General features: G+C 35.5%; 1 protein-coding gene across 6 annotated transcripts in view; it reads right to left on the bottom strand.

Moving 5' to 3' along the window:
* Window positions 1-17,553, bottom strand: part of ODAD2 (outer dynein arm docking complex subunit 2) — a 209,429-nt gene that overhangs the window by 117,573 nt on the left and 74,303 nt on the right. For all 6 annotated transcript variants that reach the window (XM_067705749.1, XM_067705778.1, XM_067705739.1 and 3 more), the window contains exon 18: window positions 7,443-7,557. In XM_067705749.1, the coding sequence (XP_067561850.1) occupies window positions 7,443-7,557 (115 nt within the window). The remainder of the gene's footprint in view (window positions 1-7,442; window positions 7,558-17,553) is intronic.

The raw sequence follows: 17,553 nt of genomic DNA, 5'->3' as shown, positions 1-17,553 counted from the left end.
TAAATGCTTATGAAGTATAAACCCAGTCTAACTACTAATTATTAAAACTATAACATGTTCTTCACCAGCAGCATTTTATATTCTGGGGCTGTCTTTCACAATTACTAAGAGGTAACAGAAGTTGTATCTCCTTGGGTATAATACATGGGTGAAAATGAGATAAAATCTCATTTAACCCCCAGATTACTATGTTTAGGTTAAAATTTGAATGAAAAACAAAACAAAACAACCCCTATTCTATTCCTGATTTGTGATTAATTTTTGGTATGAGTATTGAAAAAAACATTTTATGGATTTTAATTATTAATTTGGGTTAGTATGGAAAGGATTAATTAATATCATGTAAAATCTTTTCCAACCACAATGCTATAAGACTGTAAATCAACTACAAGAAAAAGACTGCAAAAAACACAAACATGTGGAGGCTAAACAATATGCTACTAAAAAACAAATGGATCACTGAAGAAATCAAAGAGGAAATCAAAAATACCTAGAGACAAATGAAAATGAAAACATGACAATCCAAAATCTATGGGATGAAGCAAAAGCAGTTCTAAGAGGGAAGTTTATAGCAATACAATCCTACCTCAGGAAACAAGAAACATCTCAAATAAACAACGTACCCTTACACCTAAAGCAACTAGAGAAAGAATAACAAGCAAAACCCCAAGTTAGTAGAAGGAAAAATCACAAAGATCAGAGCAGAAATAAATGAAATAGAAATGAAGAAAACAATAGAAAAGATCAATGAAACTAAAAGCTGGTTCTCTGAAAAGATAATCAAAATTGATAAACCTTTAGCTAGACTCATCAGGAAAAAAAGGGAGAGGTCTCAAATCAATAAAATTAAAAATGAAAAAGGAGAAGTTACAACTGACACCACAGAAATACAAAGGATCATAAGAGACTACTACAAGCACTATATGCCAATAAAATGGACAACTGAGCAGAAATGGACAAATTCTTAGAAAGGCACAACCTTCCAAGACTGACCCAGGAAGAAACAGAAAATATGAATCGACCAATCACAAGTACTGAAATTGAAACCGTGATTTTAAAACTTCCAACAAACAAAAGTTCAGGACCAGATGGCTTTACAGGAGAATTCTATCAAACATTTAGAGAAGAGTTAGCACCTATCCTTCTGAAATTATTCCAAAAAACTGCAGAGGAAGGAACACTCCCAAGCTCATTCTATGAGTCCACCATCATTCTGGTATCAAAACCAGACAGAGATACCACAAAAACGAAAATTACAGGCCAGTATCACTGATGAACATAGACCCAAAGATTCTCAACAAAATACTAGCAAACCGAGTCCAACAACACATTAAAAGGATCATACACCATGATCAAGTGGGGTTTAGGGATATAAGGATTCTTGAACATATGCAAATCAATCAATGTGATACACCATATTAACAAATTAAAGAATAAAAACCATATGATCATCTCAATAGATGCAGAAAAAGCTTTTGACAAAATTCAACACCCATTTATGATAAAAACTCTCCAGAAAGTGGGCACAGAGCGAACTTACCTCAACATAATAAAGGCCATATATGACAAACCCACAGCCAACATCATTCTCAATGGGGAAAAACTGAAAGCGCTTCTTCTATGATCAGGAGCAGGACAAAGATGTCCACTGTCGCCACTCTTATTCAACATAGTTTTGGAAGTCCTAGCCACAGCAATCAGACAAGAAAAAGAAATAAAAGGAATACAAACTGGAAAAGAAGAAGTAAAAGTGTCACTGCTTGCAGATGACATGATACCATACATAGAAAATCCTAAAGACGCTACCAGAAAACTACTAAAGCTCATCAATGAATTCGGTAAATTGCAGGATACAAAATTAATACACAGAAATCTGTTTCATTTCTATACACTAACAACAAATGATCAGAAAGAGAAATTAAGGAAACACACATCAAAAAGAATAAAATACCTAGGAATAAACCTACCTAAGGAGGCAAAAGACCCGTACTAGGAAAACTATAAGACACTGATGAAAGTAATTGAAGATGACACAAACAGATGGAATGTTCTCGGATTGGAAGAATCAATATTGTCAAAATGACCATACTACACAAGGCAAGCTACAGATTCAATGCAATCCCTATCAAATTACCAATGGCATTTTTCACAGAACTAGAACAAAAAATATTTTACATTTATATGGAAACACAAAAGACACTTTCCTTTGTGTTTTTCTTTACTTTTAAAATTGGCATAGTGAATATATAACCATATGCCAACTTATATAATTCTTGAGGTTTAGAACTTTTTGTAGAAGTTGCTTTTCAAAAACAACTCTCCATTATTTGCATATCTTAGACTTGGGATATTCAAAACAAGAGCCACTAGCTACATGTGGCTACTTAAATTAATGAAAACTTAATATAATTAAAAGTTTAGTTCCTCAGTCAGACTAGTCACATTTCAAAACCCACACATGGCTACGGGTTGCAATATCTGAAGAGTAAATCTCCATTATCATAGAAATTTCTTTTAGATAGAGCTGTCTGAAACCACGGTTTGATTGGGATCTATATGAATAATGAGATATTATTTTTTAATATAAATGTGCTTTCTTTCCTCTTGCCTTTCTGAGCACATGACCTCTCTTGCACTTGACCCCTGAGGTATGCTTCTGCCTTGGGAAGATGAGTTTTGTTCTAGAAGTATGCAAGAAAGGAAACCAGTATAATATTCACCTCCTGGTCCTAGAAAATAGGAGTTTTCAAAAGGATAAGAGTCTTGCAAATTAGGGTATTTTCTTGAGGAAAAATGTTTTAAATTTCCTTCTCTCCCATTTCAAGGGCCAGACCTGATATACTAGACCAATAGTCTTCAAAATTTTTGCTCACATATCTCAATACATTTTTGAAAAGGTATGCATCCTCGTCTATTTTGAATTGACATCTAAAAATGTTCATCATAAATTTAGTCATAAAAGATGAATTTTGTGATATATTTGACATCAAATTTTGACTCTGCATATTTAGTGAATTCAATTTATGGAAATGTCTTCTATATTATGTAATCAGAAAAGCCAGTCCCCACTGTTGAAATAATCAGCCAAATTATACTTACTGTCAGCTAAGAAATGTGTGACTTCAAGTCTTTAAATTCACAGAAGGGTATTAACTCAGATCCCTTTGATAACTTTGTCACTTCTGAATTGGATGACAGAAAGATAGATAGATAGATAGATAGATAGATAATAGATAGATAGATGAATAGATAGATAGGCCGACAGACAGACAGATAGATAGACAGGGAGACAGGAGATTGGGCATGTGTTCGTTGCCTCGATGAAGTTAGAAGTTGCCTTTTTCAGTGTTTCTTACCAGAAGTCCTTCCTGTCACAGGGCTCACCCTCAGGAGTTATGTATTCTAGAAGTGTCCTTCTGCTTGGTGCTCCAGAAGTTTTTTACTCTACTTAGAGCAATGTGCTTAGAAGGTTTAGGCACAGTGAGAGCTATGCTTTCTTCCTTCCTTCCACGCATCCATTCTTCCTTTCTCCATCTACTACCGACACACACCCTCTCCATCTCTCTCATGCCTTTCCCGTATTAGTCATTCCCTCAGCCTAAACTGTCTTCCGGATTTCATATTGGCTCCTTCTACTGATATTAACAGCTCAGCTTCCAGAAAGAACTATTAATCTTCTTTGTATCTATTTCTCCCCTTAATTCATTTCTCACTCCAGTACCACGGACTTAAACTCTCACCTCTCAACTGAAATGTCTATGACCGATGATCTCTTAATTTCCATATTTAATGTGCTCTTTTCAGTTTTCAAAGGCAAATGACCTCTTAGGGGCCAATGATACTGTTGAGCACTCCTCCTTTCTTGGCACTGCTTCCTTTCTTGTCTTTCCTGAAATTGCCCTCTCCTGGTGATCTCATCACATGTCGGTCTTCCTCTGTGACTGTTCTTTGTCACTGGTCTTCTCTTGTCGCCCACACCCTCTGCCGTTCATCTTTGCGCAAGACTTCAACCGCCTCCTACATACTGATGGCTCCCATATATATATATATGTATATATATATATATATATATATATATATATATATATATATATATCTCCAGTCCAGAATCTCTCCTGACACCCAGATTCATATATTCAAATGACTGGACATCTATACCTGGATGAAAGCAAATCCCCCATCTTTTCCCCAAATTGTGTTCTTCTCACGTTTGGTAAAGGTTACTAACAAGGTTAGCAACTAAGGTTACTTAGTTGTCAAAGTTAAAACACCAAAACAAAAACAAAAATTCTCTCTCACCTCTTTCTCATAGCCAACATCCAATAACTCACCAATTTCTGATACTATTTCCCAATCATTTCTTGTATTTGCTCTTCCTCTTCACCCACACTGTCCCTGTATTAGGTCAAACTCTAATTACTTTCCACTGAATCATGGTAATAGCCTAATCAGTCACCCACTCACACATTTTCTAGTGAGCCAATCTGCTTATGTCTCTTCCTTGTTCAAAACTCTTCAGATGTTCATGTTACCCAAATGAAAATGCATACAGAAGTTCTTGGTAAGAGAAGTGAACAAGCAGAGATCTTCATGGGTCTTTCCTTCCCCCAGGAGTGGTAGGAAGGGAGCTGAGAAGAGTTCAAAGATGCTGAGTTGGTGGGAGTGGAGAGCAGTGGAAGGCAGGAGAGGTTCAGGAGAAATGGAGCTCTTGAGGGCTTGGGTGTAGACTGGCCTTGGGGCCAAGGGCTTAAACACAGACAAGATGGGTTGTTCTTAAAGTCTGAGTGTGGCTCAGTTTGGGTTGCCAGCAAAGGAGACCAGTTGGATATTTGGGACAGAAATCCGGGGCAAGAATAATGATTGTGGAAATGCTGGAATACCTTTTAAAGCTAATAATAGATAAACAGGCAGATTTGGAGTTGAAGTCCATTCGAATACAGGACACAGTTTACACGTAATAACAGCACTGATAGAAATGTTATCTATACAAAATGGTATCTCATCAATGATAATATTAAATTCATCATATTTTCAATGATGATTGAGATTTAACCAGTATCTCTAACACCCTTCTCTAGGAAAAGGAAAGACTTTTGGCATGTTTTTACCTATTACCTTCCACTCCCTAACATGCTTTCCGAATCATCTGGTAGTTTAGATTCAGATTGTTACTGTGACAACACCATCTGCTTTCATTTTACTTCATGCCATTACTTTTAAAGTAATTCTTTCTTAATAATCTGACAAAATTTGAAAGCCATATTACCAACACAAATTCGTATTTAGCTATAAATTCTAATGATTTATTTGTTCATTATTGTTTCTATAACTCATGTTATTCTCTTCCTTAGAATCTTCTGTTTTGCTGGAAAACATTGTAATTTTTTTTCAAAGAAGACCCCTGGGGGATAACTTTCCTAAGTGCTGACATTTCTAAAGGCTCAATGTCTTTATTCTGTCCTTAGTCTACTCTCACTGGAATGCTAGTTTTGCAGGGTATAGAATTCCAGCATAAAAAGTGTTTTCCTCTAAAGACAGTAAAGGCTTTTTTGTTCCTTTTTCTTGTAGAATTTATTGTGAATAATGTTAAACCTAATGCTGGTGTGATTCTTACTCTTATGTAACTTTTTCCTTTCTTTTAATTTCTGGAAACACCAAATTTGTATTTGTGTCTAGGCGTAGATAAGTTCTTTTTCCCTACTTGGCACTAAATGGATCTTTTCAATCTGAAGACTAGAGTCTTTCTTCAACTCTTCAACTTACAGAAACCACCCCCCTCCTTTAAAAAAAAATGACTGTTTCTTCTTTTCAATTGCTCTCTTTTTGTGTGCTTGCGATTCCTATTCAGTTTTTACTTTTACTTTACATTTTTAGCTATTTACTAGACCTTATCATCCAGGTAATTACGTAGTTATATCCCAGCATCACACATAACCTAGTATTTATCTCTTTTATTAAATTTATTACTTTTTCAAATATATTTTTAATTTCTAAAAGTTCATTCTTAATCTATGAATATTTCTTTTTTATTCAGGCTTTTTGGGCCTAGTAGTATCCCTTGGGTCATTCTGAGGATATTAATTTTTAAAATTTAATGTTATCTTCTGTTCTTTACATTATCTCTTTCCTCTGAAGTTAGTTCTGCTTATTAATCTTGGCTTGCCTCTGATACCATTAACCTTCCTTAAAGATAATTAAGATCCTTAAAGATATTAAAGATTCCTTAAGGAAGATTAAGGTCTTTCTTAAAGAATATCCTTAAAGATATTCTTTAAGGATGTGTAGCAATCTTTCTCCAGTAGGCTTCTTTCTTGCTCCCTAAATAATATCATTTATATTTTGCATTTAAAAAATTTCTTTGGACCTTATATAATAGGATTATATTGTATGTCTGCTTCTGCAACTTGTTTTTATTTTGCTCAATATGTTTATGTGATGTATCAATATTGATGAACACATTGCTGAAATACATTCATTTTTCACTGCTGCATTGTGTGACATGTTATGACTGTACTATCATCCTGTTGTCCATTTTCCTGTAGGTTGACATTTGAGGTGTTTTTATTTTTATTTTTCCTTTTTTGTTGTTATAAAAAAATGGTTCCATTAACCAGTTTGTAATAAGTCTTTTCTACTATTGCTATATATCACAATTCACTTTTTACAAAAGATTACTTCTAGTCACAAATATTTAGGAAGATAGAGGTATGTTAAATTTATTACAGGAATTAAGTGCTTTAAATAAAAATACTTTAGATAAAAATACTCAACAGAGAGAAATATCTCTAGCAACAAGGATCTTAAAGGGAAATCCCTAAACCTATAGGAAAAGAAATTTAAGTGAAGATAACAGAAATGGGCTGAAAAGAGATCCTCAAAGAAAATAATAAAATTTACAAATGAAGAGCTAAAAGACTTCAGAAACTTCCAGTTCAGTCTTTTTTCATATAAAAATTTTACCCATAGGTTTTATATCCAGTCTTTATTGACAGATAAGAAAAGTGGGATTCATGAAATTATGTGACTTTTTCAAGGTAACAAAGAACTTAGTGATTTTTCATTGTAGTAATTCAGACAATAAATAACATAGAAGTCATCTTGAGCTTCTGAAAGTAGCAGTAATACAATTTTCTTTTCACCCAAGAGATAAGATAAGTCAACTGTCCTCCCCCTAATCTACCTGGGGTAGTGGTTTTGACTGCACCAGCCATGTAGAACATGGTAATAAGCACTGCCATCTTAGCCCCGTTTCATTTTACACATAAAAACTGACCAGGAGAAGGTATTGCTCAAAAATTAGTTTGGCACAAACGTTCAGCACATTTTTTTCCCCCAGATAAATCTGACCAAAAAGAAGTGAAAAGAAATTAGTGACCTGTGGTGACATTATTCAATATGGTATTAGAGATTCTAGAATGGATTGACTTGCAGTCTCTTCTCACCTTTGCATTCTGGATGCAGGGACAGAGGGCCCAAGCTGCACTGGCCTTCACGTCTGGGTGAGGATTTTTTAGTAGGGACCACAACAAACGAACTCCATCTAAGTGATCAATTATCCTATTGTGAAACAAAAAAACAGAGGTAGAGACTGTAATTAGTACATGAAAATAAAAATTTAAATGGCCTATCTATTCACACAATTATAATTATTTTTTCTCCTTCTGACATTTCGCTTAGCTACTTCTTTTCAAAACTTTAACAACAGCAGGGACATAACATGCTGTTGAGTTGTCAGCTCTCTGATTTCAGTTTTAAACTCGCTGACACGGAAAGCAAGCTCCACGATAGTTACGATTCACATGAACTGAAAACCAAGCCACGTAATTCTTTAATTAGCTGTATACAGACTGTTACCTAAATGTAAAAATACTGGTTTCTTTCATATAGTAACATCTAAATGCTTTCCAAGACAAATATTTATGGCTCAAAGCTGTGCAGTTACCTTTTCTATTTGGTCTGTGTTTAACTGACTTACCGTACGGCATGACACAGTTTAACCTCTTCCAGTACTAATCTAGCACTAGGAATTAAAATCAGTACAACACACTGCATCCTTTGTGGGGCACAAATAACACATAACTTGTTTTCCATGTGCTCCCTTCCCAGCAAGACCAACATTGCAGACTGTGTTATAGTTACTTAAACACACTGTAATCAAAATATCTTCTTGACTAGCTGAAAAATGAATTATCATCAGAGTCATCTCCACACCATCTGTCTTCTGTTTATGTATCAATCAGTCCAGGGAGCATAACCTTGCATTAAGGTCCATCAAGTACTTGCAGTTGAGAAGAAGGTCAAACAAAACTTAATATCCTTTACAAACATGGCTTTGTTCAGAAAGATAAACTCAGAGCATATGAAAAAAGATAAAGAACATCAGAATTCCTTTGATTTTGAACCTCAAGTTGAGTTAAATACACGTAGTACTTAGCCACAGATAGAATAAATACTACTAGCTTGGCACCATTCAAATTTTTTCTTGAAAATTGACATTAAAAAACTATATTTCTTGATTATCTGAGTATGCCAGGGGGAAAAAATGTATTATTCCAAAGGTTCCAAGTTGGATATGTTTTCCATAACCTTATAAAACAGTTGGTAATGCAAATAGCTTATAGTAAGATATAAACTATCTCTTTAAAAGATGATTTTTAATAAGAAAAAAGCACATTGAGAAAGTATTTTAACCCAGAGTTTAACTAAATAGCTTTCTAAAACTAAAGCTTTCTGTCTGTATCATGCTGAGGGAAAATAAAGTTTTATTTCTTGATTTATAGAAACTATAAAGAAAGATACTGAACACATTGTACCTCACAATGAAGGAATTACTTTGCAAACTTAAAAAAGCTTACTGGTTTACATATGCCACTGAAAGTGTAATTAATGGAGCTCCGTGGGTCTCTATTTTTTCACATGCAATTTCTCAAAGAACAACAGTGAATGTTAATCCATCCTACTCTCTCTCTAACGTAGTAGTAATAGTTGCATTAGCAATATTTAGCCATACAATGAGGGACATAGCTTGTCACCAGAGTGGAAGTCATCTGCATGGCACATATTTTCAGTTAAAAAGAGGCATAATTCAACTCTGGATCCCCCCAGGAAAACTTTCACAATTAGCAATAAAAATTCACCATTCATTCTAAAACCAGATGTACTGTCCTTGACCGTCACCCCAAACCCTAGGCAATTCATCAGCTGCTTAGTTACAACAGATGGGGACTGTGACCCCATTATAGATGTCTTAAAAGACAGCACAGCACAGAGTAATTACCTTAGATGAGGAATACATGTTAAAAAAAACATTTGCAAACACAGGAACTAACAAAGTCATGGGTAGCAAACCTCAGAGTTTAGTTTTGTCCCTCCATCTCCCTCATCCTACGTGTCGAGTCATATACTGTGGATTTCCTTCAAATAACTCAAGTATCTCCCCCTACTTCTCTGTTCTCCCTGCCAGCATCCTAATCCAGGTGTCTACTACCTCATATCAGGATTGCTACAGTAGTTGCCTAACTTGGTTTTATGTCTCCCGTTTCTCTCAATTCCAATCCATCCCATAAATCCCTGGGAAATTAATCTTGCTGAAGGAGTTTTGAGAGCTTCTGCGGTATCTCCTTGCCAGCAGGGCCCCGGGGATGTTCATTCTGTCCGTCACACCACCCGGAACGTTCAGTCAATGCTTGGTGAACAGTTCACAACTGACAGGTCACTCCCAGGAGACAGTCTCTGACAGCTTCCCGCTGCCTGCATGGTATTCACACCCCAGTTCCTGAATTCAGTATTTAACATCTCCAATGAGCTGGTTTATTCCTCCAAACTCCCTACATTCAGGTGTTTGCTCATAAAACTCTTTGGCCATCTACTAAACACTAAGTGCTAAGCATACGGAAGTAACACATACAGTCAATTCTTATTACTCAGGGTAGTTCGCTGTATAAAGTCACTGCAAACAGTGAATTGGTAGATACCGAATCATTGCTCCTGGGGGAATATAAAGTTTTGCTCCTAAGAGCCTCTGGTGAGAATATTTTCGTTAACTGGTCAATACATAATCTTGTTCTATGTGTGTTTCTGTTTGAAGACACCTTACTTAATACACATTGTTGACTCACTAACTCTGAACCCACGGGCAATCCAACACACATATTTTCTCTGTGAGGCACATCACAGCCCCCTTGCATTTTGGCACTATGCTTGGGGAACATTTTAACCAGGAAGATCACCAGCTCAAAGGACGAAAATGCAAAAAACGTGGCACTAAATACTGGGAAGACGACACTTGTTTACAAAATGAGAGCGGATACAAGAAGGCAGAGTGTGGTCCTGTTCAACCCCAGCTGGAAACACGTGCACCAGGCAACTCCAATTTTTCATGGCTCCACACGTGTCCGTGAATAACTGCAAAAGTGCTATACGGATTAACTGGGGGGATTACAAATACATTTTAGCAAGGATGTGAATACACAAATACAGAATGTGCAAATAATGAGGATTTTAATTGTCCTTTAGGAAACTGCAGTCTAGCGAGTGTGTTAAAGAGACCATAATAATCTATTCTGGTAAATGCTACAATAGATGCGGGCATGGGGTTCCCTGTGAACACAGAGGGGAAACACTGTTAACTCACAAGCCACAGAAATTCTCCCAGGACTAAGCGTTTGCCCTGCCATCTCCATCTTTTGCTGAACAATCCAGACTTTAAGATCTACCATAAGACCTCTCCCAAGTCCTCTGGCTTCTCCCTCCTCTGAGATTCTTTTGAGTTTTGCTGCCCTCGTTTCTAGCACTCATAACACATTGCTTTGCAGTGTAGGCAGGTGCGTATGCTTCTTATCTCCCCAAGTACTGTGTAATCTCCTTGACAGCAGGAATCTGCTACTGCCCGCCACGCTTAGGGCAGCTCCCGCAGACAGTGAGTATTGGTTAAATGGACCTGAAACAAGACAGCCTTTGCCTACTCCTTTTCCGATGAATCAAAAATCTCTCCCAACACAAATACATTCATTTTCAACCTCATACTTGGAAAGTGCACGTTCAAATTCAAAATCTAACCAGTAAATTTTTATTTGGAGTTGCCTCTAAGTCGAAAGTGCATTTTCATAGATCTTCTTTACAACTTTAATGCTTTGAATATACAACGCTGGGCTTGTAAATGGTATTCACTACACCACTGCCCATTTTCAGTGGGTCTGTATCTCCTTTTGTATAGTTCTTTAATTTGATTAGCATCTTGCTCTGAAATCACTTCCAGCACTATGTTAACTCTTCCTGCTTTTATTGTCAAGAGAATTTTACATTCATACTTTGATATTATAAAAACAAAACTGAACTATATGTTTCCAAAATCTTCAACTTTATCATAGAAATCAAACTGTGTGGCTGACAAAATAACAGTTCTTGAAAGATGACTACACGTTCATGTTCCGGCTCTTAAAAACAAACACACACACACAAAAGGCACAGCTGCTTGTTGTGGCTTCTCAGTGTCTTTGGTTCTATTAACTCTTGTCAGGATTGTTAACAAGTCTGGCTGGCTGGCCTGCCCACTGAGGCCACATATACGAACAAATGTGAACAGTGGGCACCCACACAGCCAGCACGGCTGAGGTTGCAGAGTTTCTTTCTGGCAATGCCAATACGTCTATTTTGAAACCATAATTTTGCATCTTTTCTAAAAATTTCACAATATTTGCTGATAAATGATACATGGCTCAACCTAAATGTGGTTATAGCCTAAAGGAACATGATGTTCGTAAGCCACACTATAAGATGCAACTGAAATCTATAGGTTTTAAAACCAAGTTGGCAATTCCACAAAAATGGAAACATAAATGGATGTCAGAATTAATGATCGCTGTGAAAAACTATGATTAGAAAAGAATTTTATATTTTCATAAAAATTCTCAGAGTTTTAATGTTTATATCTCTGTGTATTCTTTTAAAGAGGCTATGGGAGACCAAATTGGGAGAAAAGATGTGAATGTAGCAGCCTCTGGAAATGCATGTCAAGTGTGTCCCAGAATTCCTTGGCTTTGGTAGAGTAGAAGGATAGTCTATCCTTTTATCGTTGTGTAAGCACTATGACAGAAAAGCTTTCAAAACTTATTCATTCATATGAAAAGTTATGCATTCACAGAATAATATTAAGAAGGCCCAACAATTTTTGAGGTCCAGCTCATATTCAAATATTCCCATTTCTTTGCAAAACTTTCTTTAGAGCTTTTTAAAAAACAAACAAAACCTAGATTCAAAAGGGATCATACACTGTATTCTTGATATGTCTTTTTAGTCTCTTTTAATCTAGAACATTTTTATGGCATTGACTCTTTTAAGAGATCAGGACTGTTGTAGAAAGTCCCACAGTTTGAGTTTGGCTGACTGCTTCCTCAAGGTGTCGTTTGACTTTCCCCTCTTTTCTCTGTACAGACCTTCCTTGACTTATCCATGGGGCTGTGTCCTAATAAACCAGCACAAGTGGAGAACACATTTAACACACATAACCTACCGAACATCACAGCTTAGCCCAGCCCAACTTAAACATGCTCAAAACACTCACATTGGCCTACAGCTGGGCAAAATCATCTAACACAGAGCCTATTTTATAATACAGTGCTGAATATCTCTTGTAACGTATTGACTAGTGTACTGAAAGTGAAAACCAGGATGGTTGATGGGTACAGAATGGTTGTGAGTGTTTGTGTTGTTTACCTTCCTGATCACATGGCTGACTGGGGGCTGCAGCTCACTGCCACTGCCCAGCATCATGAGAGAGTATTGGACTGCATATCCTACCAGAATTAAAACAGACCCAAATATGGAGATATACACCATATTAGTAGATTGGCGATCTCAATATTGTTAAGATTTCTATTCTTTCTAAATTGATCCATAGATTCTTAACAACAATTATTAAAATTCCATAAAGCTTTAAAAAAAGATTTAGACAAGATGACTCTAAAATTTATATATAAATGCAAAACATCTCAGATAGCCCAAAGCATCTTAAAAAGTTGGAGGACTTAACACTCCTATTACAAAGCTATAATGATCAAGATAGTGTGGGACTGACATGAGGATAGAAAAATAGATCAATGGAAAAAGGAGTTCTGAAATAGATCTGCTAATATACAGTCAGTTGAATTTCAACCAAGGGACCAAGCTAATCAACTGAGAAATAGTGTTTTCAATAAATGATGCTAGATCAATTGAATATCATATGAAAAAATTAACTTGGACTCCCCTTTCCACACCACACTTAGAAACTAGTTTGAGGTATATCATATAGTACACTAGTCATGAAAGTAAAATTGATAACTTTAACTTCATCAAATTAAAACTTTCTGCTGAAAAGACAGCCTTAATACTGACTGGGAAACATCATTCCACAGCACATAAATCGAACAATGGATTTGTATCCAGAAAATGTGAAGAACTTCTTCAAATTGCCAAAAAAGATAAACAATCCAAATTTAAAATGGACAAAAAACTTGAAGAGACTACAAAATAACATATATACACACGAAATAAGCACATGGAAAGTTATTCAACATCATTAGTGATCAGGGGAATGCAAAGGAAATCTACAACGACATACACTTTTACTGTTAGAAGGGCTAAATTAAAAAAAAAAAAGAGCAACATTAATGTTGGCACCAATGGGAATGTAAAATTGTACAACCACTTTTGTATACTATTTGGATGTTTCTAATAAAGTTAAACTTCTACCCTATGACTCAGAAATTCCAATCCCAAAACAGGGCAAAACTAATCTATAGTGATGGAAATCAGAAAGTGGTTGCTTGGGGTGGGAGTGGGGATTGACTGGAAAATAGCATGAGTGCACTTTCTTGGGTGAAGGACATGTTTTCTATCTTCTTTTGGCTGGTGGTTATATGAGTGTATACAATTGCTAAAATGCATCAAACTGAGCAATTAAGTGTTAAAATAACCTATAATTTTGAACAAAAAAATTCAGACAAAACCCAACACATATTATATGCTTCCATTTGTTTCCAAATAGAAATAAAACTATTTAGGGAGGCATTCTCAAATATAAAATGATGAAAACAGAGTAAGATATGAATTACCATAAAAGGCAAGAGAGGGGCTCTCCCCAGACTGCAGGGCAGTGGGCACTGGGGGGCCGTGATAGGACAGGCAGCCCGGGTGTCTGTAGGGTGATGATGGTATTCTGCTTCTTGGCTTGGGTGGCAGGTATATGAGTCCTCCCTTTTCAAGAATTTACTAAGCTGTACGTTTACGTCATGCACCTTCCTTTATGTATATTATATTTCACAAATTAGAAGCTTTAAAAATGTGTTTTAACTTCACTATAAACACACACACACACTCACACACACACACACACACACTCACACACACTATAAACACACACTCACACACTATAAACACACACACCCACACACACTATAAACACACACACCCACACACACTATAAACACACACACTATAAACACACACACTCTCACACACTATAAACACACACTCACACACACTATAAACACATACACACTCACACACACACTCTCACACACACTATACACACACTCACACACACTATAAACACACTCTCACACACACTATAGACACACACTCACACACACTATGAACACACACACACTCTCACACACACACACACTTACTGTCACACACAGGAAATGGTACTGAAAAGCCAATTTGTTCAGCTATGGAGCTAAGCACACATCACACCTGGATGGATGAGATATATAATGTGGATAAATAAAATCCAAATAATCCTCAAATTAAACATCCCCAGAGCTTGCTTTAAAATGAGGAAACTAAGATTCAGAAGATTAAATTATTCACATAATTAATTTTCATTTGGCATTTCAGTATCTCAGTTAAATCCATATGCTTTTAAAAGTATACAGATGAAAAACAAATAACAGAAGGAAAAATGTTCTTATTGATACAAACATATAAAACATATATTCTATTTTATATCTTACATAAACCCTAAAATGTCACAAGGACTGGTTTCGTGGTAAATGAAATTTCTGGGCAGCCACAAAGAGATTAAATCTCTTTTGTATGCAAACAAGCACAGCTTTATTTTTTCCCCCCTTTTAAAAAGAACAAATAAACCCAATGTAAAAAAAAAAACAACTATGTAAATGCAACATAATTATGTTTAAACCACAGAAGACAGGAAATTTAGAGTTACAGATTCCATGGTAAGTTTTAATTCTATCCTTGTGTATATGTTTTATAAAAGAGTCTTTCATTACATGATCACATAACACTGGACTATGTAACAATCAGTTCAGCAAATGTTTGTTTTACAATGTGTGGAAGGAAAATATTTTACAGGATAAATTGTAGGAAATTAGTATATTATTTAGGTAAACTGTCATGTAAAACTTCTTAGAATCTTGGGCATTTACAGAATATTAATAGAAACATTTTTTCTTGATTATTTTCTAAAGAACATGAAAATTAATTCTTTTGTAGTCAGGCACTTATATTTGAAAGCTGACCTTTAGGTTTAAGGTTATTCTGAAGTAATGAAAAACTTAGGACATTAGAATTTTAGCATGTTTTGAATCATGTATGCCAGGAATTTTGTATTAAAGGCACAGGAGAGACAAATAAATCATGAGGATCTACAAGTTCCTAAAAAGTCTGAAAAACAGCCCTTATTATCACTACTGGCATTTGCTAGGCTTCCTGACAACTCATATATCTGAAATTTGACTTTTTCAAAAGGAAAAGAAAAGCATTGATCCTGACTTTCCTGTATTAACTATATTTCAGGCTAACCAAATGGTTAGCAATCAACTCTAAGATAAACCTAGTAAAAGTATTAGATTATAAAGGTGAAGAAAAAATTCTCATGCCCTCCAAAAGAAAAGATCAAATAACTCACAAAGAAACATGAATTCGACTAACATCAGAATTTTCCCAAAAAAGGTATGAAGTAAGACAACAATGGAGCAGAATTTTTTTAATTCAAGAAAGAAAGTGGGAACCAAGAATTTTATATCTAGCAAAGCTGTCCTCTGAGTATTTATAGGAAAATAGCTTCACTAGATATAAACATGTGTTTCTGCACAGCAAAAGAAACAATCAACAAAATGAAAAGGCAAGCTATGGAACAGGAGAAAATATATGCAAGCCGTACATTTGATACGAAGTTAATATTCAAAATACATAAGGAATTCATACAACTCAATGGCAAAAAAAATAAATAAATAACTCAATTTAAAAATGGGCAAAGGAACTGAACAGACATTTCTCCAAAGAAGACATGCAAATAGCCAACAGGTATATGAAAAAATGCTCAACAGCACAAATCATCAGGGAAATCCAAATCAAAACTACAGTGAGATACTGCCTCACTCCTCATTGGAAGGGCTGTTATTGAAAAGACAAGAGATTAAAAATATTGGCAAGAAGTGGAGAAAAGGAAATCCCTGCACACTGTTGGTGGGAATGTAAACTGGTATAGTCATTATGGAAAACAGTATGGAGGTTCCTCAAAAAATTGAAAATATAACTATCATTTGATCTAGTAATCCCATTTTTATGGGTATATATCCAAAGGAACTGAATTCAGTAGCTAGAGAAGATATCTGTGCTCTTATGTTTATTATAGAATTATTTACAATAGCCAAGATATGGAAACAACCTAAGTGTCCATTGACAGATGAATGGATAAAGAAGTTGTGGTATATTTATACAATGAAATATTATTCAGCCTTAAAACAGAAAGAAATCCTGCCATTTGTACATGGGTGAACTTGAAAGACATCATGCTAAATGAAATAAGCCAGACACAGAAAGTCAAATATTGCGTGAAATCACTCACAGGTAGAGTCTAAAACAGTTGAACTTAGAGAAACAGTGATTCGAATGGTGAAGGGGCTGGGAGTGGAGGAGATGGGGAGATGCTGGTCAAAGGGTACGAAGTTTCAGTTATAAGATGGATAAGCTTTAGAGACCTAGCGCCCAGCATGGTAACTGTATTAATAATAATGTGTTGTACACTTGAAATTTGCTAACAGAGCAGCTTTTAAGTGTTCTTGCCATACACCAAAAAAAAAAGTATCTTTGTGAGATGAGGTTAATTAGCTTGGTTGTTGTAATCATCCCACAAAGTATACTTATATCAGAACACCATGTCATACACCTTAAATATACATAATGTTTAAATTTGTCAATTATACCTATATAAAGCTGAAAAAAAGAAAGGTACTTTAAACATATAAAAACGTAGGGAATTCTGTACCCATGAGCCCTTTTTGAAGATTCTACTAGGGGATGAGCTCCAAAAATTAAACTCTGACTGTAAACCTGCAGCAAAAACTGGTAATAAGTATATGTGTATATATGTTTGCTGGTCTAGATTAAAACAGGGGCAGGGTCAAGGGTAGAATAATAATGTTCCAATTTTACATGTTATGACAAAGTAGAAACAATGCACTTTAAAGTGGAGAGGATAAGGAAGAGGAAAAGAGAAAAGTGAAATAAGCCCATTGATTACTATATAGACAATGGGTGGGAATT

This window comes from Pseudorca crassidens, chromosome 1 (genome assembly GCF_039906515.1).
Source record: "Pseudorca crassidens isolate mPseCra1 chromosome 1, mPseCra1.hap1, whole genome shotgun sequence".
Lineage (NCBI taxonomy): Eukaryota > Metazoa > Chordata > Mammalia > Artiodactyla > Delphinidae > Pseudorca > Pseudorca crassidens.
The sequence above is the reverse complement of the archived record's forward strand: the minus strand, read 5'-3'. Positions and strand labels throughout refer to the sequence as shown.